The following is a 16,430-nucleotide window of genomic DNA, read 5'->3' as shown; positions in this document are numbered from 1 at the left end:
GCGAGTCACACTTTAGCACAATACGAGATTTTAGAAGGTGAGAGAATATATAATTTTTATATTCAGAAGGTGAGAGAATATATAATTTTTATATTCACATGAGATAGAGCTTTTCCAAATATAGAAATGTGACCTCTTTTGTACGACAAACTAAAAAGGAAAGTGTGAGTGAGACGGAGGAAGACATTGACTCTCATTATTTTCATTAAACACCCTACAGTTTCTTCACGTTGGTAGCAAAGATTAATGCTTGGTTTTTGTCTTCAATTTTTCATTTCAATCAATTATCAATGTGATACCAAGATCTGAATGATGCTTTCTATTTTCCTTCAAATTTTTCGTTGCAATACTTTGTTGAAAATTTTAAATGTGATAACTAGGTCTCGGAGAGGATCGAGATCCCTCAATCCTTCGATAGTTCAATAACAAAATCTCAATTTTTTTCTTGATTTTAGTTTGTAATGAGAAAATTTCCTAGTCAATAGTACAACAATTCAGATAGGCAATAGCATACTTGCTCGATTATGCATTGGTACTATTTACAATGGATAAAATAACACAATAGAAAAGGGCAGCACAGTTGCTGAAAACTGCAGGACTAGCCTTTAAACAAACAGTTAATCATCAAATCTTTCAAGATTGGAAAATATTGATCAAAAAAATCCAAGAACAAAAATCACAAAACTCCAAAAACTTCTCAAGATTTCAATTTCGCAGAGATAGCGAAAAAGCAAGCGATACATAAACAGAGTCAAAATATAAAGCATTTCTATAGAAGCAGGAGTCAAACAGTTCTAAAATCAAGGTTACAAATTACTGAATGGATATGAAGGCAAAGGATTGCTTCTAATCCTCCAACTATCTAACCTTTTTGAGGAAAGTAGGGATCAATCTAGGCTGTGTTTAAATCTATACATTTGTGTCTCTCCCTGCAACGGACAGAGCAGGTTCAATTTCTACTTTCTTTTGCACTTTCATGTCTGTCAAGCCTGTAGTTCAGCTGTGAGGATGCACTTGATATATGTAAAATGGAGTTTTTTCAAGATTACCTCAACTCTTGTTAACTCCTTGCACCTGTTCCAACACACGGCAGTCCGGCTGGAGCTTTTTCGTTTCTGCATTCCACTTGAGGGACCTCGCTTGTGATACTTTTGGGCTCCATGCCTGCAACCTGTGTGCCGTAGTTGTCTGGAGTTGAAGCAAAGATTTTACTCTCACTCACTTTTCCTTCAGATGAATATTGTTCTTCTTCTCGGATCTCAGAAATGATTGCTGTCTGGCCTGGACTTGTCTTATTTTGAAGTCCAGTTTCTCCATGAAGGAGTGCTTCTGGGGTTGCAGCAGGGTCGAGATCCCAGCAGCCCTCAGGCAAGTTAGCGCCTTCAACTTTGAGGGAGCAAGACGGTACCTGGTGTGAAAACCGTAGCATCTCTCTTCTTGGAATCCATCGGGTGCCATTCTTGTCTGTGTCCCTACGGTACACCGTCTTGTATCCATCCAGCTTAATCACAGGCGCTACACATACACCGTTATCTTCGGAATAATCATCAAGAACCTCAACCATTTCGTACTGGTGTCTTACCTCAGCCGGAGTTGTTCTGTTCCAATCCGGTGACCAGTTCCTGTATACAGCCCAAATGTCTCCACTTCTTGGATATATTCTTACACAACCTCCCCTACCAGCCTTCTCCCTAGCAAGGAGATGAGAGAATATGTTGACATGCTCCACTGTTTCGGAGTGAAACACTCTAAAACTCCCACAAGATTTGGTAAACCCAGAATCTAACCAATTCACACTCCCGAATTCAGTGTCAGATTTTGAGCTTAAGTAGCTTATGTAAATCTTGAATGGATCCAGGGAGATGATGTCGCGAATTATACAATATAAGCGAGGCATACCGTCTTCTTCATCATAGAGGGCCCATATCTGCTTAGGCTTAAAGCATCCTTCAGACCTGTCCTGGTCAAAGTCATGGAAGTCCGAATCTGGAACTGTTATAGATACAGTTCTCTTAAGTTCCAATTGTTTATTAGCAGCAGCTGCACGTAATCTATCAGCTTCAGCAAGCGCCTTTCTTTTCTCAGCCTCAACAGCAGCTGCTTCATCAGCCAACTTCATTTCTTCAAGCTTCTTACGAATTTCTGTTCTTGCCTTATCAATTAACAACTGCCTCCCATCAACCGCAGGAGCAGCAGAACTCCGCCTTGTCAAAGTTTCAGCTGCAAAGGGAAGCTTAGCAGCAGGCTTTAATATTCCATTTGCGGTGGCTGAATTAGGTTCTACAGCAACATTTGCACAACCTTTGTCATGCCCATTTGGATACGAGATTCCTAATTCCACTTTTCTCTTCTTGGCTGGTCTCCCCCGTTTGGGTTTCGATCCTTCATACTGACCAGTACGCCCATTAGAGACCATATGACCCGTAGCCTTCACCGACTGATGCTTGCCATTAGCTTTTGTCGGGTTTGCCTCCCCATTGGCTTGGTAAAAGACAAATGAAGATGAAGATAGTCCACTAGGGTCTGAGAGTCCGACAGAATTTCCAGATGCGCTACCCTGAAAGGATATATTAGAAGCATACTCTGATCTATATCCCGTATGATGACCCGACACCACACTCGGTGCACCATAAGCAGTTGTTGGGGGTATATATGCAACCCCACGGCCATGGTTTCCATGACCATAACCATTCTCAGGCGCATAAGAATAGTTATATTGGAAAGTATCATTTGGAGGGGCCAACCCAGTTTCAACGGCAACAAAGACACCGCGACAGTTCTTGCAAGAAAGTCGTTTGTTAACATATTTCCTCAGATACTCATACTGGACACGACAGGAGGTACAGACAGTCCAAAATGTATCGAGTCTTCCATGAGCAGAAAACTTGGAAGGATCACTGTACCCAGCAAATAAACTTCTCCGTTGATCATAAGCACTTCTTTGAGCACTATCAGATAACAGTGTCCATGCTTCAGAAACTAGTCGGAATGCCCCGTCAGCGCCAACAGTTTTGTTCTTATCAGGGTGTAGTGTAACTGCCATTTTCTTATACTGCTTCTTCAATTTGGACTTCTCCACAGATGGGTCCACTCCAAGAATTGAATAGAAGTCAAGTTCTCCATTAGCCGTCGCCTCAGACGCCTTGTAAACTCCAAATGTGGCCACCATCTGAGATATACCATCCAGTTCCTTACATAGTGTCTGAGCTCTCGCAGCATACTTCTGCGCTCCGGCAAAATTTTTCTCCAAAAATTGCTTCTCAGCCAATGTTTTAGCTCTAATGGCTTCCTCCGTGTTGGATCCCATCTCAAGTTCGACTACAATACGCAAGCCCAGATCCTTAACAAAAACAACAAATTACAAGCAGCATATGCCAGGTGACAGATCCGATGGCCTTACAGAAAAAATGACTGCGCTGCATAAAATGAAAACAGATCAAGAATCACTAAATTTCAGCTGTACACGTAATATTAAGCTGACAAAACATGATAAAATCCTGGCTTCAACAACCAATGTAAAAGACGAAGAAAAATCGTCCACTGCTCAAGCTATCAATCGTTGTCACTCAGCACCAATCAGACTAAATCAATCGTAAATTCAAATCATCCACTTCACGCAACAAACACAACCAAAAAAATAACATGCAAAAAATCGCAGTGAACTGTTCGAACTAACAAAAACAAACAACTGACGAAACGCAAGCTTCAATTCAACTACGTTTTCACCAAATTCAGCCCAGTCAAACAATATCAAGCTGAATTCAACCCAACGCCATAATTAAACAAATCCTCCGAAAATTCAGCACAATGTTTTTATTACAGAAGATATAAGCTTGAAATCAGCGAAAATTCACTAAAATCCACAATTTTCGACCCAAACAACGAACTTAACAAAAGGAGAAAATCTCAAAATCTAAGCGAGATTCAAAAAATCCAGAACAAAATTAACTACAGAATCTCCTGATCCTACAAAACTAGCTTCAGATCTACACCAAAAATAGGTTTAATTCGAACAAACAGAAATCCACCGCATCATTTCAAAATCACCACCAACAGAATTACCAAAAAAGAAATACAATTAAACCAAAAAGGCCAGCTCAGTTAAGATTAAACTCGGAGCTGGCGGCGAGAAGTAAATACCTCAGCAGAATATTCCGGCGGCCGACGGCAGAGATTCCTCCAGAAATCGGAGCACCAAAAATAAAAATAAAAATAAAAAATAATTATACTGTGGCGAGATTATTTAAACTAGTAGTAGAACTACAACTATACGCAGCAGTTAAAAAAATTATGCTAATGTGTATATATAAATAAATACATTAAATATAAAACTGAATAAAATAAAAATGGAACCAAAACTATATAATAGTACTATTATCATTATTCAATATGTTAATTTTTCATAATTATATTTATTATAGTTGTCTGAAAGTAACAATTAGTATAGTATTTAATTTTGGGGAGGCATCCAAAGGTGAGCCCTTACCAAACAAAATGTTTGGGGATAAATTGAATATAAATATATACGAGGTATTAAATATAATTAAACTATATTTACCATCTTGTAAAAACCAATAGAAAGGCTACATATCTTAATATTTCACCATATGTACTACAAAATATTATGTGTGTTAACTTATTTTCTTTTAAATCTATATATATACATATATATTGTGTAATAATTTTTAAAAAAGGTTTAAAAACAATATACTGTAATTAGAATAAAATAATATCAATAAATTGCAAATATTACCATTTTGTGTGGTGACAAGTTGTTGGGTGGTAACATGGAGTTGTGGGCCACAGAAATTATGGTTCATTTTTGTTCAACTTTATAGTACATAGAATAATATTAATAATTACAAAGTTGGAAATTAAAAGATTCGTAATTATTTTTTTTTTGAATGTTATAATATTTGCTAGTTCTTCGTCGACGCATAGGAAAATATATTCACAAAATTACGAGATATTGTAGGAAAAAAAAATTAGTTTATCAAAAACATGATACTATTTCTTAAAAGCTTACCAAGCTCTAACTTACTCTTTTATCCAACACATATTTTGCACTAAATCAATTTACATAATTATTTTAAAATATTATACTATAGTGTAAATTTCGTGTGATTATATATTTTTGTGGGCTGATTTTTTTTAAAAAGGGAGGTCGATTGGGCAATTGCTAGTACATTTATTGGGTTAAAAGCCCAATAATAATTAGGTCATTTACAGAGTTGTAAACCTTATTTAGTTTTTTTTAATAGAAAAATGCAATAAATTATTTTAAAATAGTCAGCAATACAATCCAAAATAAAATACCAGATCTCGAAAGCAGGAAACATAAAATAATTAAGAGGTGGAATATGCAGCTAATTTATTGTTCGATCGATGAATCCAACCGACTATTACTATATACATTTAAGTCTCCATAATAATAATAGTTGACATGCCAAAAAAACAACTTCCGTAGTTTTAAGAAATGCAAATTGCAATAAATTCACTCCTCCTGATTATATTCACCTCTCTAAATAGAAATAAATGTTATTTAAATCATAAATTTTCTTTATTTGTAGTTAATCTCATAGTAACTTTTAAAGCTAGAATAAACAAAATTATAAATTTTTTATTTTCCTCAATTATCTCATCATAGTAAAATATACTCCATCCGTCTCACATAGGGAGTCACTTTGACTTTTCAGCACTCAGTTTTATAAAAATGATACTAATAAATAGTTAAAGTGGAAAAATGATAAGTAAGAAAGAAAATAATGTATAGACTCTTCTCCACATTACCAATTATGCATTTGTTCTCGTGTCATTTCAAATGTGTATATTTTTATGACACGGATAGAATATTTGGACTTTGGTACGTTGTATTTCACTAATTTTATATTCACATTTTATTAAATTAAATACTCGTCTCTGTCCTCAAAGAATATCACTTTGGGTTCAGCACGGGTTTTAATGCAAAATTGATAAAGTAAGAGAAAGATAGAGAGAAAAAGTAATTAAAGCATTGTTAGTGAGGAATGAGTTCCACCTCATTAGAGATAAAAAGATGTTTTAAAATTGGAAAGTGCATAATTTTTGTGGGACGGACTAAAAAGAAAAGAGTGCATATTTTTGTCAGGTGGGACCTTGCACCACCATGGGCCAGAACGGCCCAACCCAACCTAGGCGCATCACCGAAGTGGACTAGCCTGGGCTGGATTTCTTTCTATAAAATGGACTACATTTCATCTCTTAGTAAGTTATGTGGGATGGACCGAGTTGTATTGCAAAAAATATTCCCATCCCATTTTTTTTAAGGATGTCCAACCTTTTAAAACTTAACAGTCCAATATAATATTGGATATTTGGAAGAAGAACACGTGCAGTAGAAGTATAATTAATTTTCATTATGTAAATATTACTATAAAATTGGGAGGAACTTATATTAACCATATATAGACTTTGAAGCATTAGTTCAGAAAGAAATAAATAAAAGTGTGGAGAGAAAAGGAAAGAAGAAATGAATGTGATTATTTATATTGAATTGAATTTGAAAAATAAATAGAATATCTAAGTCATCCAGCTTTGCATAGAAAGATGAGGGAGGAGGGCGGGGTGGCGGCGCCGGCGAGAAAGAGCCTCTCATAATAATCGACGCAGAAAAGGGAGAGGGAGAGGTCGACCTCATGGGTGGTCCTCTTGGCGTTGGCGTTGGCGAGGCGGGTGAGCACAGGCTTGACGCAGAGCGTGTAGAGGCGGCGGTACCCCCCGAGCGCCGCCACCACCGTCCTCACGCCCTCCCGAGGCGGAGACAGCTGGCGGAAGCATAGGTGCTCCCACAGTGCGTCGTTTCTCGTTAGGGCGCACCACAGGCGGCACACGCACGCCGCCACGCCCATTGACTTCTCGTCCAGCCGCTTTAAGATCTCTATCAACACGTCCATGTTGTCGTTGATGCTGAACCTTTTGCACTTCTTCTTCTTCTTCATCATCTTAATATCCATATCAATTTGTTGAGAGAGACAGAGAGATTTACTACTAGTATTTATGAATATGATACTCCTATGTCTTTATAATTTATAAACGCAGCGCTAGGCAGGCATCTGAGGAACAAGAGAAGAGGCCAAAGGAGAAGGTGACAAAGATGGTAGCTAGCTAGTAAAACTGGGGGTAGGGGTAGAGATTAGTAGTAGTATTTCAACCTAATATTTGTTGTTTTTTTACTTGTTGTTTAGTGTAGAGGGCCGTTGCTCAAGCTCGGATTTACATCAAAAAGTAAACGTTATGACTTGTTATATGTATGCTGGCCTCTTTCTGCATGGGATCGTCTCAAACTCTACATCTTTTTGTTCTTATTCCCATATTGCATTTTATTAATTAATTAACAAAAGTCGTATCTATGTGTGTACACACTGATTATGCCACTGCCAAATACTCCCTCTGTCCCCATTAAGAGTCACACTTTTCTATTTCGGTTCGTCCACAATTAAGAGTCACACTTCATTTTTACAATAATAATAAGCAGGTTCAACATTCCACTAACTCAATTCACTCACATTTTATTATAAAACCAATATTAAAAAATTGATCTCACATTCCACTAACTTTTTTCAACCAACTTTTCTTTACATTTCTTAAAACCCGTATCTGGTCAAAATGTGACTCCTAATCGGGGACGGAGGGAGTATATATAAAATCATACTCCCTACTTAGCTTCCTTCCTTTATATACTCTATAGATGTTGAAATGATGCAATCTTGAGATCCCACCAAATAGAAAGATATATATGCATGAGAAGCAATAAAATGGCCATAGTCCAGTCTCCATCTGATTGGATTTCCAATCCACAAATATAAAATTCCAAACTCCTATGAAACAGAAAGCATATATCTCTAATTGAAAGATAAAAAAATTACTAGTGATTGAGAAAAAAGATCCATTAAAATCTGAGCCTGCAAAATTCCAACACATCTTCCTACACATACAAAGACTTCTCAACAGTCATATAACCCTTCACTGTTTTCTATTGGCTTGGATTCTTGTTTCTTGGACTCACATTCCCAAGCGCACACACACACGCACACACACGTGTGTATGTGTGTATTTTATGAATCTTGTGAGTGTTATATAATTATTCTTGGTTACAAGAAAGGCCCCCCCAAAAAGTGTGACCACTTTTTTTTTTCTTTTCTTCTTACACTATTTTATTGGATCTCACTTGCTCACCCTCTTATCATATGTACTATGTTGTTGTTCCTTATTTGAGTAAAAGTCAAACGCATAAATTTTATTTTTTGTAAGGAAATTTTTGGTGATTCTGATGAACCCTTTTCTGAATGGTTATTTTCTGCAACTAAATCTTGTGGAGTGGACGCCTAGCGATCATGTGATTTGACATCTAAATTTTAGATATTATAATTAAAAACATAGGTGTACTATATTATAATTAAAAACATAGGTGTACTATATCATATTATATGTGCTGCGTAGTAAAATATGTAGAGAAAAGTCCCATAAATGTTTGACAGTGTCATTCTATCTTTATAGGAGTATTTATTTCAATAATTAATATAATTAGTTAGAATTTGAATTTGATTTATTCTCGATTGTCATGGGATCGATCCTCCCAAAATTTTGTAAACTTTTGTTGTCCTTTAAGTTTAAATATGTGTCATGCCGATAATAAGAAATGAATTTAGAATTCAATTTGTTATGATTTTGATTTATTTGTGTTGGTATGAGAGTATTTGATTTTGATTTATTCCCGTTGATATGAGATATTCTTACAAATCTTTATAGTATGGTACAAATACGTCTCATGCAAATGGTAAGAAATTAAACAACATACACTCTCTTTCTCCACCTTTGTTTTGTTCTATATCTCTCCTATTCTATTCTCTCGTCTAATAACTCTATTTTTTCCTCTTTCAATCTATTCTCTCTCCCCATCTCCTTCATGGGCATCTCTCTCTTTGCCTCCCACTTTTAATTTGGAGTTAGAAAGTATTAATTCGAAGGTTTTTGTATCATATGTTCGTATTGAATTAATATGTATCTCGATCACTCTCAATATACTCATCTAATAATGTTAATTTTCTGATCATATATATAAGACCTCGAAATCAGAAGTGGAACAATATATCGACCAACAAATATACAAGAAGCAAATTGACAGAGAAAATTGATTCACAACCCATAGCAAAAGTTATGAAATATTTAAGTCTATATATACATCATGATTAAATTTAATGATTATGTTGACTTACGATTGATCAGAGGCGTAACAACAACACTAATAATCCCTAATATAAAATGTTAGATATATACATACTAATAATCTCTCAGCAGGTGATTAAAATCAAGTGAAACAAAATAAAGAAACAAAGAGATACATGGTGAACACAAAAGGATCTAGGAAACGAAACAAATTAATACACACACATGTACATGAAACTAGAGAGAGAGAGAGAGAGACTACTCCAACTACTCTCTAGCTCAATGCGACTGCAGAATCAGAAGGCATTACTTATCAAAAAAATAAAAATAAATACTATATATATGTATTTTTCTGCTTGTGTCTTAGTGGTCTAATGCATGAGAGCATAAAAGAAAAAGGTTTCTGCATTTGAATTGGGCAAATTCTTCCCCACAAAATTACAAGGAAAGTTCTTCATCATAAATTGCAAAAAAACAGAACTTTGTAAATCAATATATAGCCAAAAAAATGTACTGTTTGATGTGTCCTAATCATCTAAGAGATTGTCATCTTATATTCACCATTTTGTGACAAACCTTACACGGACAGAAATTCAAACACCATGATCAACAATTCCACCACATGTGATTTATTGAACAAAATCACTATCATTAGCATATTATAAATAAGGGATAATTTTTAGTGAAAAATATTAGTAGGTTGTTTTAAAAATGAGTACTACTACTATTAGTACTATAAAATCATTAAATTGGGCCAATTTTAGTTATTGGATCTTGAAATAATGGAATTGCCTTATGGGCTCTTCTAACCAGTAAATTTTGGGCCAATTTTATTTATTGGATCTTGAAATTATGGAATTACCTTTTGGGATTTTCTAAGTGGTGAAGTTTAGCCCAATTAAAAATAGAGGAAGCAATAAAAAAAACAGGGGGGTATAGAACACATTACTACAAACATCACAATAATCGATAATTAAGTCTATACATTGTAGTATATTATTTCGTATATTTGTTACTACTTTTAAATTGCTCCATTATAGTCGAGAAATTCTGAGATTCATATATAAATTTTATCAAGTGAAAACCAATAAAGAAAAAAAACAAAATCAATTTCTTCATACACTATTGAATTGATTTCATGCACTTTGAATTTCCATCTTCACTTTCTTGATAAAATCTTCACATTTGCTCTTCAACTCTTCTCTATCAATCCCTTCATCGTCTTCTTCATCATCATAATCATCACGTTTATCCCATTTCTCCATGTGCAAATCTTCTTCAACTAAATCTGCATCAAGGTTGATTTTTTCTTCAAGAATATCTACTTCTTTCTCAGCCCGAGTTCTCGAGCCGGTGATCTTGCTAATGAGGCCGGATGATTGTATGATGAAAACAAGAATCCCATTGCATAAGAGGAAGATGCAGTTCCTCTCAGTTGTGTAGGTGAAGAGCTTGAATTTGAAGTTGAAGTTGGAGTTGAGATAATCATAGGATTGGAGAAAGAGAGATGTGAGAGAGGAGTGAGAGATGAAGAGAGTGAGAAGAGAGAGTGGGAGGAGGATTTTAGTGATCTTCTTCAGATATTTGAATCTGTCTGAATGGTTTTTCATTTTATCATCGTAATGAGACATGATTTTTTTTAGAGAGATAATGTAGTGAGCGAAGAATTTTGGTTGCAATTTTAGTTGTGGCAGGTGAAGTGATATGTATTCAATGGTTTGTATAAAGTAGAAATTGGGTTTAATTAACAATGACTTGGGACTTAGGAGAAGCAGACAATTTTTCTTTTTCTTCTTATTGGGATAAAATGACTTAGGAGGAGATTTTCTTCCCTTTTTTCAATAAATAGGGATTTTTTTTATTATCATAGTAAAAGGGAAGTAATAAATAATCATAGTCATAATGGGATCTGGGTATATTTAGAAATTTAGAGGATTAAATCGTCCCATAGATACTAGTATACTTACTAACAAATTAGTCCCCATGAACAATATTTTGCTATAGGGATTTCACCGTTATATATTTATATTTAATTAGATAATATACATTATAAAAATGGTCAATAATACTAGTATAGTATTGATTTAGGGTAAAAGATAGTCAAAACTCCAACCGACACACACTTATACAGTTATACTAAATGTCTTAGGACCGGCGTTTTAGACTATCGAATTTTCAATTTGGTAGGTTGATTTGAACTCTATTAATTTTGACAATTTAATAATTTTGTGCGTGTTGGTAGAGAAGATAAATAAACAAAACATGATAAGAATACAAAATTTAGTTTATGTCATATAACTTCAACATAGATGTTATCTACTTGGCTACAACACCGTAGTAGTAAGAAACATTATGACTAAAAATAAAAGCATAAATGATCAAACTAAATGCTTAAAACTCAACATCACCAAAAACTCAGCTGAAACAATGTCAATTCTTGAGACTTTTGTGCAAATTTCGCCAATGTGAAACCTAAAGCTCGATGATTTTGGTCTTCCGTTTCTTCGATCCTCGACATGAAGAACCTGCCTTCAACCTGAGCTTCGCAGATTCTGAGCCGGCTTCAGAATCTGATTTGTGATTCCTGTCTTCTTCGTCATCACTGCTATCTTCGTCTTCTGATCCACTGCTGCTCTCCTCCAGACGAGCTGGTGGCTGGTAACCGGCCATTGCAGACTCGGCTGCAGCAACTGCCTCCGGGGTGTGAAGATCAGCAATACCCAACATCAGATCCTGTCAACAAGATTAAGTAAGAAAATATAACCATAAAGTCTCAAACTTTTACACAGCAGTACCATCTCGATGTATTTAGACTCGTCTCCGCTGATCACTTCAATGTCATAGTTATCGGGGCGTTCCTGCATTTAGTAGGAACCACGGTCAGAGCTCGTGTTTGAGAAACTAACAATCAAATAGTATAAAAGGTAGAAACTAGAAAGGGAAGCAAGATCGTGCCTTTGCATCCTCCATCAGTTTCTTGTTCGATTCTAATAAAACTCCTAAGAAGTCTTTCACCTTTCCTAGAACTGCAAGTAGGAAGAGACTTCCCCCATTACTATCGAACCAGATTTCACCCAAGGACACACAAGTTCAGTTATTGAAACCACATGTTGCACAATTAGCATACAAAACATATACAAAAAGTAGTCAATAATGTAATCATCTAATGGTAGAACCACTTAATGAAACAAGAACCCCGACCAGATGAACTGTGATGACAAATCAAACCTCATACGATACGAGACGTTTATACATGCAAAAAAATGCTGGTTTTCAGCACCCAGTGAACATAATAGGCCCCTAGTCTCAAAACTAACAACTTCAGCAAATCACTTCATCCAACTGGTTGGATCAACAGCCTCTTCCATTCAAATCTATACATCTCCAAGCATAAAAGCATTGCCGGTTTTTCAGCCCCACATATTATAATAGGTACCTTACCTCAAAGGCTCAAACAGATCAAATTCATCATCATATGCAACTGGTTTGGGTTAATTGCCTATTACATGAAGTCTACATATCAAGCATGCTACTTTTTTCAGCACCCGGATCACACAATCAATGGTGGAGCATTAAACTAACAACTGATGATAAGTTGTCAAGAAACTTAACATCAAACCTAAAGCAGCTACCCATAACCCTAAACAGCTTGTCTAAGTTCTTGCGTTCGGTATAATCAGAGTAGAAACATGAATCAACCTATCCTCACAAAACATGAGCTTGCTTTATTAAACAATGTTAAAAATCCACAACAGAAGCAAAGACAACATTTTTGCAATGAGATTTTCTACAAGCATCACATTACACAAACAACCTGAAGTAAATTATTGATTAAAAACATCAATTAACTTATTTTCCCAAAACATGAGCTTGATTTCTGAATGTTAAAAGTCCACAACAGAAGCAAAGGCAGCAACTTTGCAATGATATTTTCTACAATTTTGGGCAATACAGCAACAATCTGAAGTGAATTATTGATTAAAAAACGATAATTTCCAAGAAAACACAAAGGGCTTATCATTCAATACATTGGCTCTTGGGCAGAGGAGCCATGGTGGGCTTCTGACGAGAAGCATCAGAAGGAGTAAAGGTGGGATCTTTCTTGCATACAAAGAGTGATTCTGCAAAATTGCGCAAATCTTCGCTGAGCATTAAGAAGAGAGCAAAAAAAGAAAGCTGAAGAGATAGAAAGGAATATAGATACCTAAGTTTGAGGTGGAAGAGACGGCGCCTCGCTTGGCCTCCAGCTCCAAGAGGTCTTTACTACTGTTTTCCGCCATTGAAACTGTGCAGAGGAGAAAAAGAGAGGGAGAGTAGGCGATGGAGAAACTGGGTAGATGGAGTATTATTTTGGGCTTTATGCTATTCGTTTAACATAATAAGGGCTAATAATATTCTTTTAATATTGGGCTCAACGTTGCTATTTTTTAAAATTAAAATAGTATACTTATTACCTAATTGTCTTAAAATTAAAATTAAAATTAAAATTAACATATAATAACATTCATTAATATAAATAGAGTTTATTTTATTTATATCATTAGTATAAAAATTAGATTAAATTTCTCAATCTTTAGAAATCAAATTTTCCAAAAGTTAAAATTGAACCAAACCGAAATAAAAATTTAATTTTTGAGTATTTTGCTCACCTCTACTCCAATTATTGATGAAACGAGACACGAATCGATATAGAACAAAAGGATCCCTCAAAACAACCGGTCATCATCTGACCCTACCAAATTTTCACACACCACACAGTGAAATTAAGAATCTAATTACAAGAACCATGGGTTTAGGGTTCCATCAAATGCTAGGAGTGAAGAAGAAGATGTCGTCGAGCCGGTCGTTGCTTGGCGAATTGCCACCGTACACCAGCAACCCGGGGCGCCCATCGCACCAGCCACTGGAAAAGGCGCACCAGCCTCGTTCCCCGGGAGCTAAACCAGGCTCGTCGTTGTCCCAACGCTTCCATTCCTTTGTCTCGGTGTCCAAAGCATACACCTCTTTGGAGAATTTACCTGCTCCAAGATGACCTAAATCACTTGGATCAATCTCTCCACCATGAATGAAGATATACTTCCCTATACCTACACTTGAAAACATGCTCCGAGGAGTCGGTTTCTCGCCCGACGTCTCCACGCAGCTCCATCTCCCTGCTCTTGGGTCGAAGCAGTGAACATCGTCCAGCTCCTCGCCAGAGAATCCATACACAACCCAAATCTTCCCTTGAACCGAAGCCAGCCCCGGTCCGCCCCTCGGCTTGCACTTCTCCCCGGGCAGGGGAAACCCGATCCACTTCCTATCCACAACATCGTAGGCCCACAGATCGTTCAGCCTTCCCGCATCCCCACACCCTCCAAAAACGTACACGCGTCTCCCATCAGCCGTCATCGAGTGGTAGCTCCGGTGAGGGGGGCCGGACGAGAGGAGGGTCCACGTGTCCGTGGCTGTGTCGAAGGAGTAGAGCTCGTTTAGCTCCTTATGTGTGGCGTCCCTACCTCCGAAGACGTAGATGGTCTCAGCAATGGAGGCCATCGTCACGCCAATGCGAGGGGGAGGGATGTCGCCCTTGGCATCGGCCACCTTCCATGTCCGGGTAGTGAGATCAAACACGTAGAGGTGGTTGTCCACAGGGACTCGGGGCGAGAACTCACCCCCGAATGCATACGCCTTCTGCCCAACAACAGCAACGGCGTGGGAGCTTCTTGCACCAGGCCCTGCCCCATTTTGCTCCAGCTGCAAATGATGGAATCCCTTGTAATAAACCAACTTTTATTGAAATCAATGTTAAATAATTTGAAGTAGTACTATCTTTTTATTCAAGTTTAGCTGAATTTTATCATGACTATAGTGAGTTTTCTTGCCATACAATATGAAAATTTGCAGTCATCCAAACATACTTCCAAACTTTAAAGTTGTGAAACGTCAAATCATTACTCCAAACACACTTTCAAATTTCCTATTTTACACTTATTCTCAAAGCAAATTCTTTAACTGATCCATTTTCTATGCAATTGCTAAGGGTAAAAAGAGTAAAGTTACCCAATTTCTAGGCTTACAACTTCTTACCCTAAAATCATGAAAGTAGATAAATCATATTTAGGCACATTTCCAGTCAAGAGAAAATCCCATCATTTACAAACATAACAGCAAATCAAAACCTATGTGATTTTCCACAGAATCAGAAGCCATCATTATCTACCCAGAAACAAGAAATTATTGAAGGCCTAAACAGAGCTAACAATTTTCCAGAGTCACAACAGGTTTCTGAAAAAATTTCAAAAATCATAAAGTAATTCTTTAGGAATCCAAAAACGCAATTCTTCTAAAACTTGTAAATAAAATAAAGGAAAAATTAGAAAAACCTTGACCCATTTGCCTTGTGGAATAGCCATGGTCGGAGATTCAACTGTTCGCAGACTGAGAGGCAAGCTTTTAAGAGCAAAGCTGACACTTCTTTAATAGTGGAGTGGAGAGTTGTAAATTGAGTATAGTAGTATTTCATATAATTAAATTAAATAAATGAATAAAGAAGACTCCAAACATTTTCAGTTGAAAACCATTTTTTAAATTATATTTTTGGCACTCATCATATAGTCTAAAATATTTGAGTAAATTTTTTATCTTTGAAATAATTTGTTTTTGGTAGTAGTTTGAAGTATTTTGATAAATGTATAATAATATTACTACGGAAAAAAAATGATGAATGAGAGAATAATGCACTTTATCATGCCATATATTCTAGTATTATATTGTGGCATATACTGGAGTAATTTTTAAGGTCGAAGCAATTAATTATATTAATAATCCAATTAACTTACGTAGTCACTCACCTCAGCAACCTAATATTTTGATGTGATGACCAACCTATGTGTTAATTTTTTAATGATTGAGAGATTTGTTTTCAATTGAATTTGATGAAAATAAAAGTAAGAAAGGGATGTCACTTAAATTAATATTTGGTGGTGTTTATGTCGTGCATGGAACTTCCTTCGTCCTATAATAAATGGGTGATTAGGTTGCTTAGTAGTGCAAGCAATTAACTTTTTTAGAGCACAATTAGTTTATTGTAGTATAAAGTTTATGATTTTAGGTTTTACTTATTTTCTTTTCATATGGGCTGCCTGAATGTTTATTTGGTCTGGTCTTTATTGATTTTTGGGCCCATTCATTTCGGTCTTAGTTTTTTTATAAGAAGTTGGACAAAATTGGGTCAACTACTATAA

The 16,430-nt window shown here is 36.1% G+C and overlaps 4 protein-coding genes across 6 annotated transcripts; all 4 read right to left on the bottom strand.

Annotated features, from left to right (window-relative positions):
• Nucleotides 1-748: 748 nt before the first annotated feature.
• Nucleotides 749-4,287, bottom strand: LOC125189003 (uncharacterized). Of its 2 annotated transcripts, none has more exons than XM_048086165.2 (2): nucleotides 4,141-4,287; nucleotides 749-3,416 (listed from the first exon to the last, which is right to left on the bottom strand). In XM_048086165.2, the coding sequence occupies exon 2, from the start codon at nucleotides 3,305-3,307 to the stop codon at nucleotides 1,061-1,063; it is 2,247 nt and encodes a 748-aa protein (XP_047942122.1). In that variant the 5' UTR covers nucleotides 3,308-3,416; nucleotides 4,141-4,287; the 3' UTR covers nucleotides 749-1,060. The 2 variants fall into 2 exon arrangements, with proteins under 2 accessions (XP_047942122.1, XP_047942121.1); XM_048086164.2 differs by having other exon boundaries at nucleotides 749-3,411.
• A 2,215-nt stretch (nucleotides 4,288-6,502) lies between these two features.
• Nucleotides 6,503-7,133, bottom strand: LOC125186147 (F-box protein SNE-like). The gene has a single exon (XM_048082482.2). The coding sequence runs from the start codon at nucleotides 6,990-6,992 to the stop codon at nucleotides 6,564-6,566; it is 429 nt and encodes a 142-aa protein (XP_047938439.1). The 5' UTR covers nucleotides 6,993-7,133; the 3' UTR covers nucleotides 6,503-6,563.
• Nucleotides 7,134-11,472: 4,339 nt separating this feature from the next.
• Nucleotides 11,473-13,570, bottom strand: LOC125187717 (uncharacterized). Its single transcript, XM_089059481.1, has 5 exons — nucleotides 13,409-13,570; nucleotides 13,233-13,325; nucleotides 12,160-12,230; nucleotides 12,000-12,062; nucleotides 11,473-11,937 (listed from the first exon to the last, which is right to left on the bottom strand). The coding sequence occupies exons 1-5, from the start codon at nucleotides 13,482-13,484 to the stop codon at nucleotides 11,677-11,679; spliced, it is 564 nt and encodes a 187-aa protein (XP_088915607.1). The 5' UTR covers nucleotides 13,485-13,570; the 3' UTR covers nucleotides 11,473-11,676.
• Nucleotides 13,571-13,822: 252 nt separating this feature from the next.
• Nucleotides 13,823-15,728, bottom strand: LOC125186453 (Galactose oxidase/kelch repeat superfamily protein). Of its 2 annotated transcripts, none has more exons than XM_048082820.2 (2): nucleotides 15,570-15,728; nucleotides 13,823-14,940 (listed from the first exon to the last, which is right to left on the bottom strand). In XM_048082820.2, exons 1-2 carry the CDS (start codon nucleotides 15,597-15,599, stop codon nucleotides 14,008-14,010), a joined length of 963 nt encoding a protein of 320 aa, XP_047938777.2. In that variant the 5' UTR covers nucleotides 15,600-15,728; the 3' UTR covers nucleotides 13,823-14,007. The 2 variants fall into 2 exon arrangements, with proteins under 2 accessions (XP_047938777.2, XP_047938776.2); XM_048082819.2 differs by having other exon boundaries at nucleotides 13,823-14,958; nucleotides 15,570-15,663.
• Nucleotides 15,729-16,430: the final 702 nt, after the last annotated feature.

The sequence above is a fragment of the Salvia hispanica genome, chromosome 5 (genome assembly GCF_029641045.1).
Source record: "Salvia hispanica isolate PSC_SH4W2 chromosome 5, Shi_PSC_v1, whole genome shotgun sequence".
NCBI lineage: Eukaryota > Viridiplantae > Streptophyta > Magnoliopsida > Lamiales > Lamiaceae > Salvia > Salvia hispanica.
Note: the sequence above shows the minus strand (reverse complement) of the source record. Positions and strands in the feature narration are given on the sequence as shown.

What these genes read in the sequence shown, in the direction of transcription:
- LOC125189003 (XM_048086165.2), bottom strand. Translation starts at nt 3,307, where the DNA reads ATGGGATCCAACACGGAGGAAGCCATTAGAGCTAAAACATTGGCTGAG.
- LOC125186147 (XM_048082482.2), bottom strand. Translation starts at nt 6,992, where the DNA reads ATGGATATTAAGATGATGAAGAAGAAGAAGAAGTGCAAAAGGTTCAGC.
- LOC125187717 (XM_089059481.1), bottom strand. Translation starts at nt 13,484, where the DNA reads ATGGCGGAAAACAGTAGTAAAGACCTCTTGGAGCTGGAGGCCAAGCGA. An exon ending in AACTGATGGAGGATGCAAAG is followed by an intron (nt 12,063 to 12,159) that starts GCACGATCTTGC and finishes TACTAAATGCAG; the next exon opens with GAACGCCCCGATAACTATGA. An exon ending in AGTCTAAATACATCGAGATG is followed by an intron (nt 11,938 to 11,999) that starts GTACTGCTGTGT and finishes TCTTGTTGACAG; the next exon opens with GATCTGATGTTGGGTATTGC.
- LOC125186453 (XM_048082819.2), bottom strand. Translation starts at nt 15,599, where the DNA reads ATGGCTATTCCACAAGGCAAATGGGTCAAG. An exon ending in CACAAGGCAAATGGGTCAAG is followed by an intron (nt 14,959 to 15,569) that starts GTTTTTCTAATT and finishes GTTTATTACAAG; the next exon opens with GGATTCCATCATTTGCAGCT.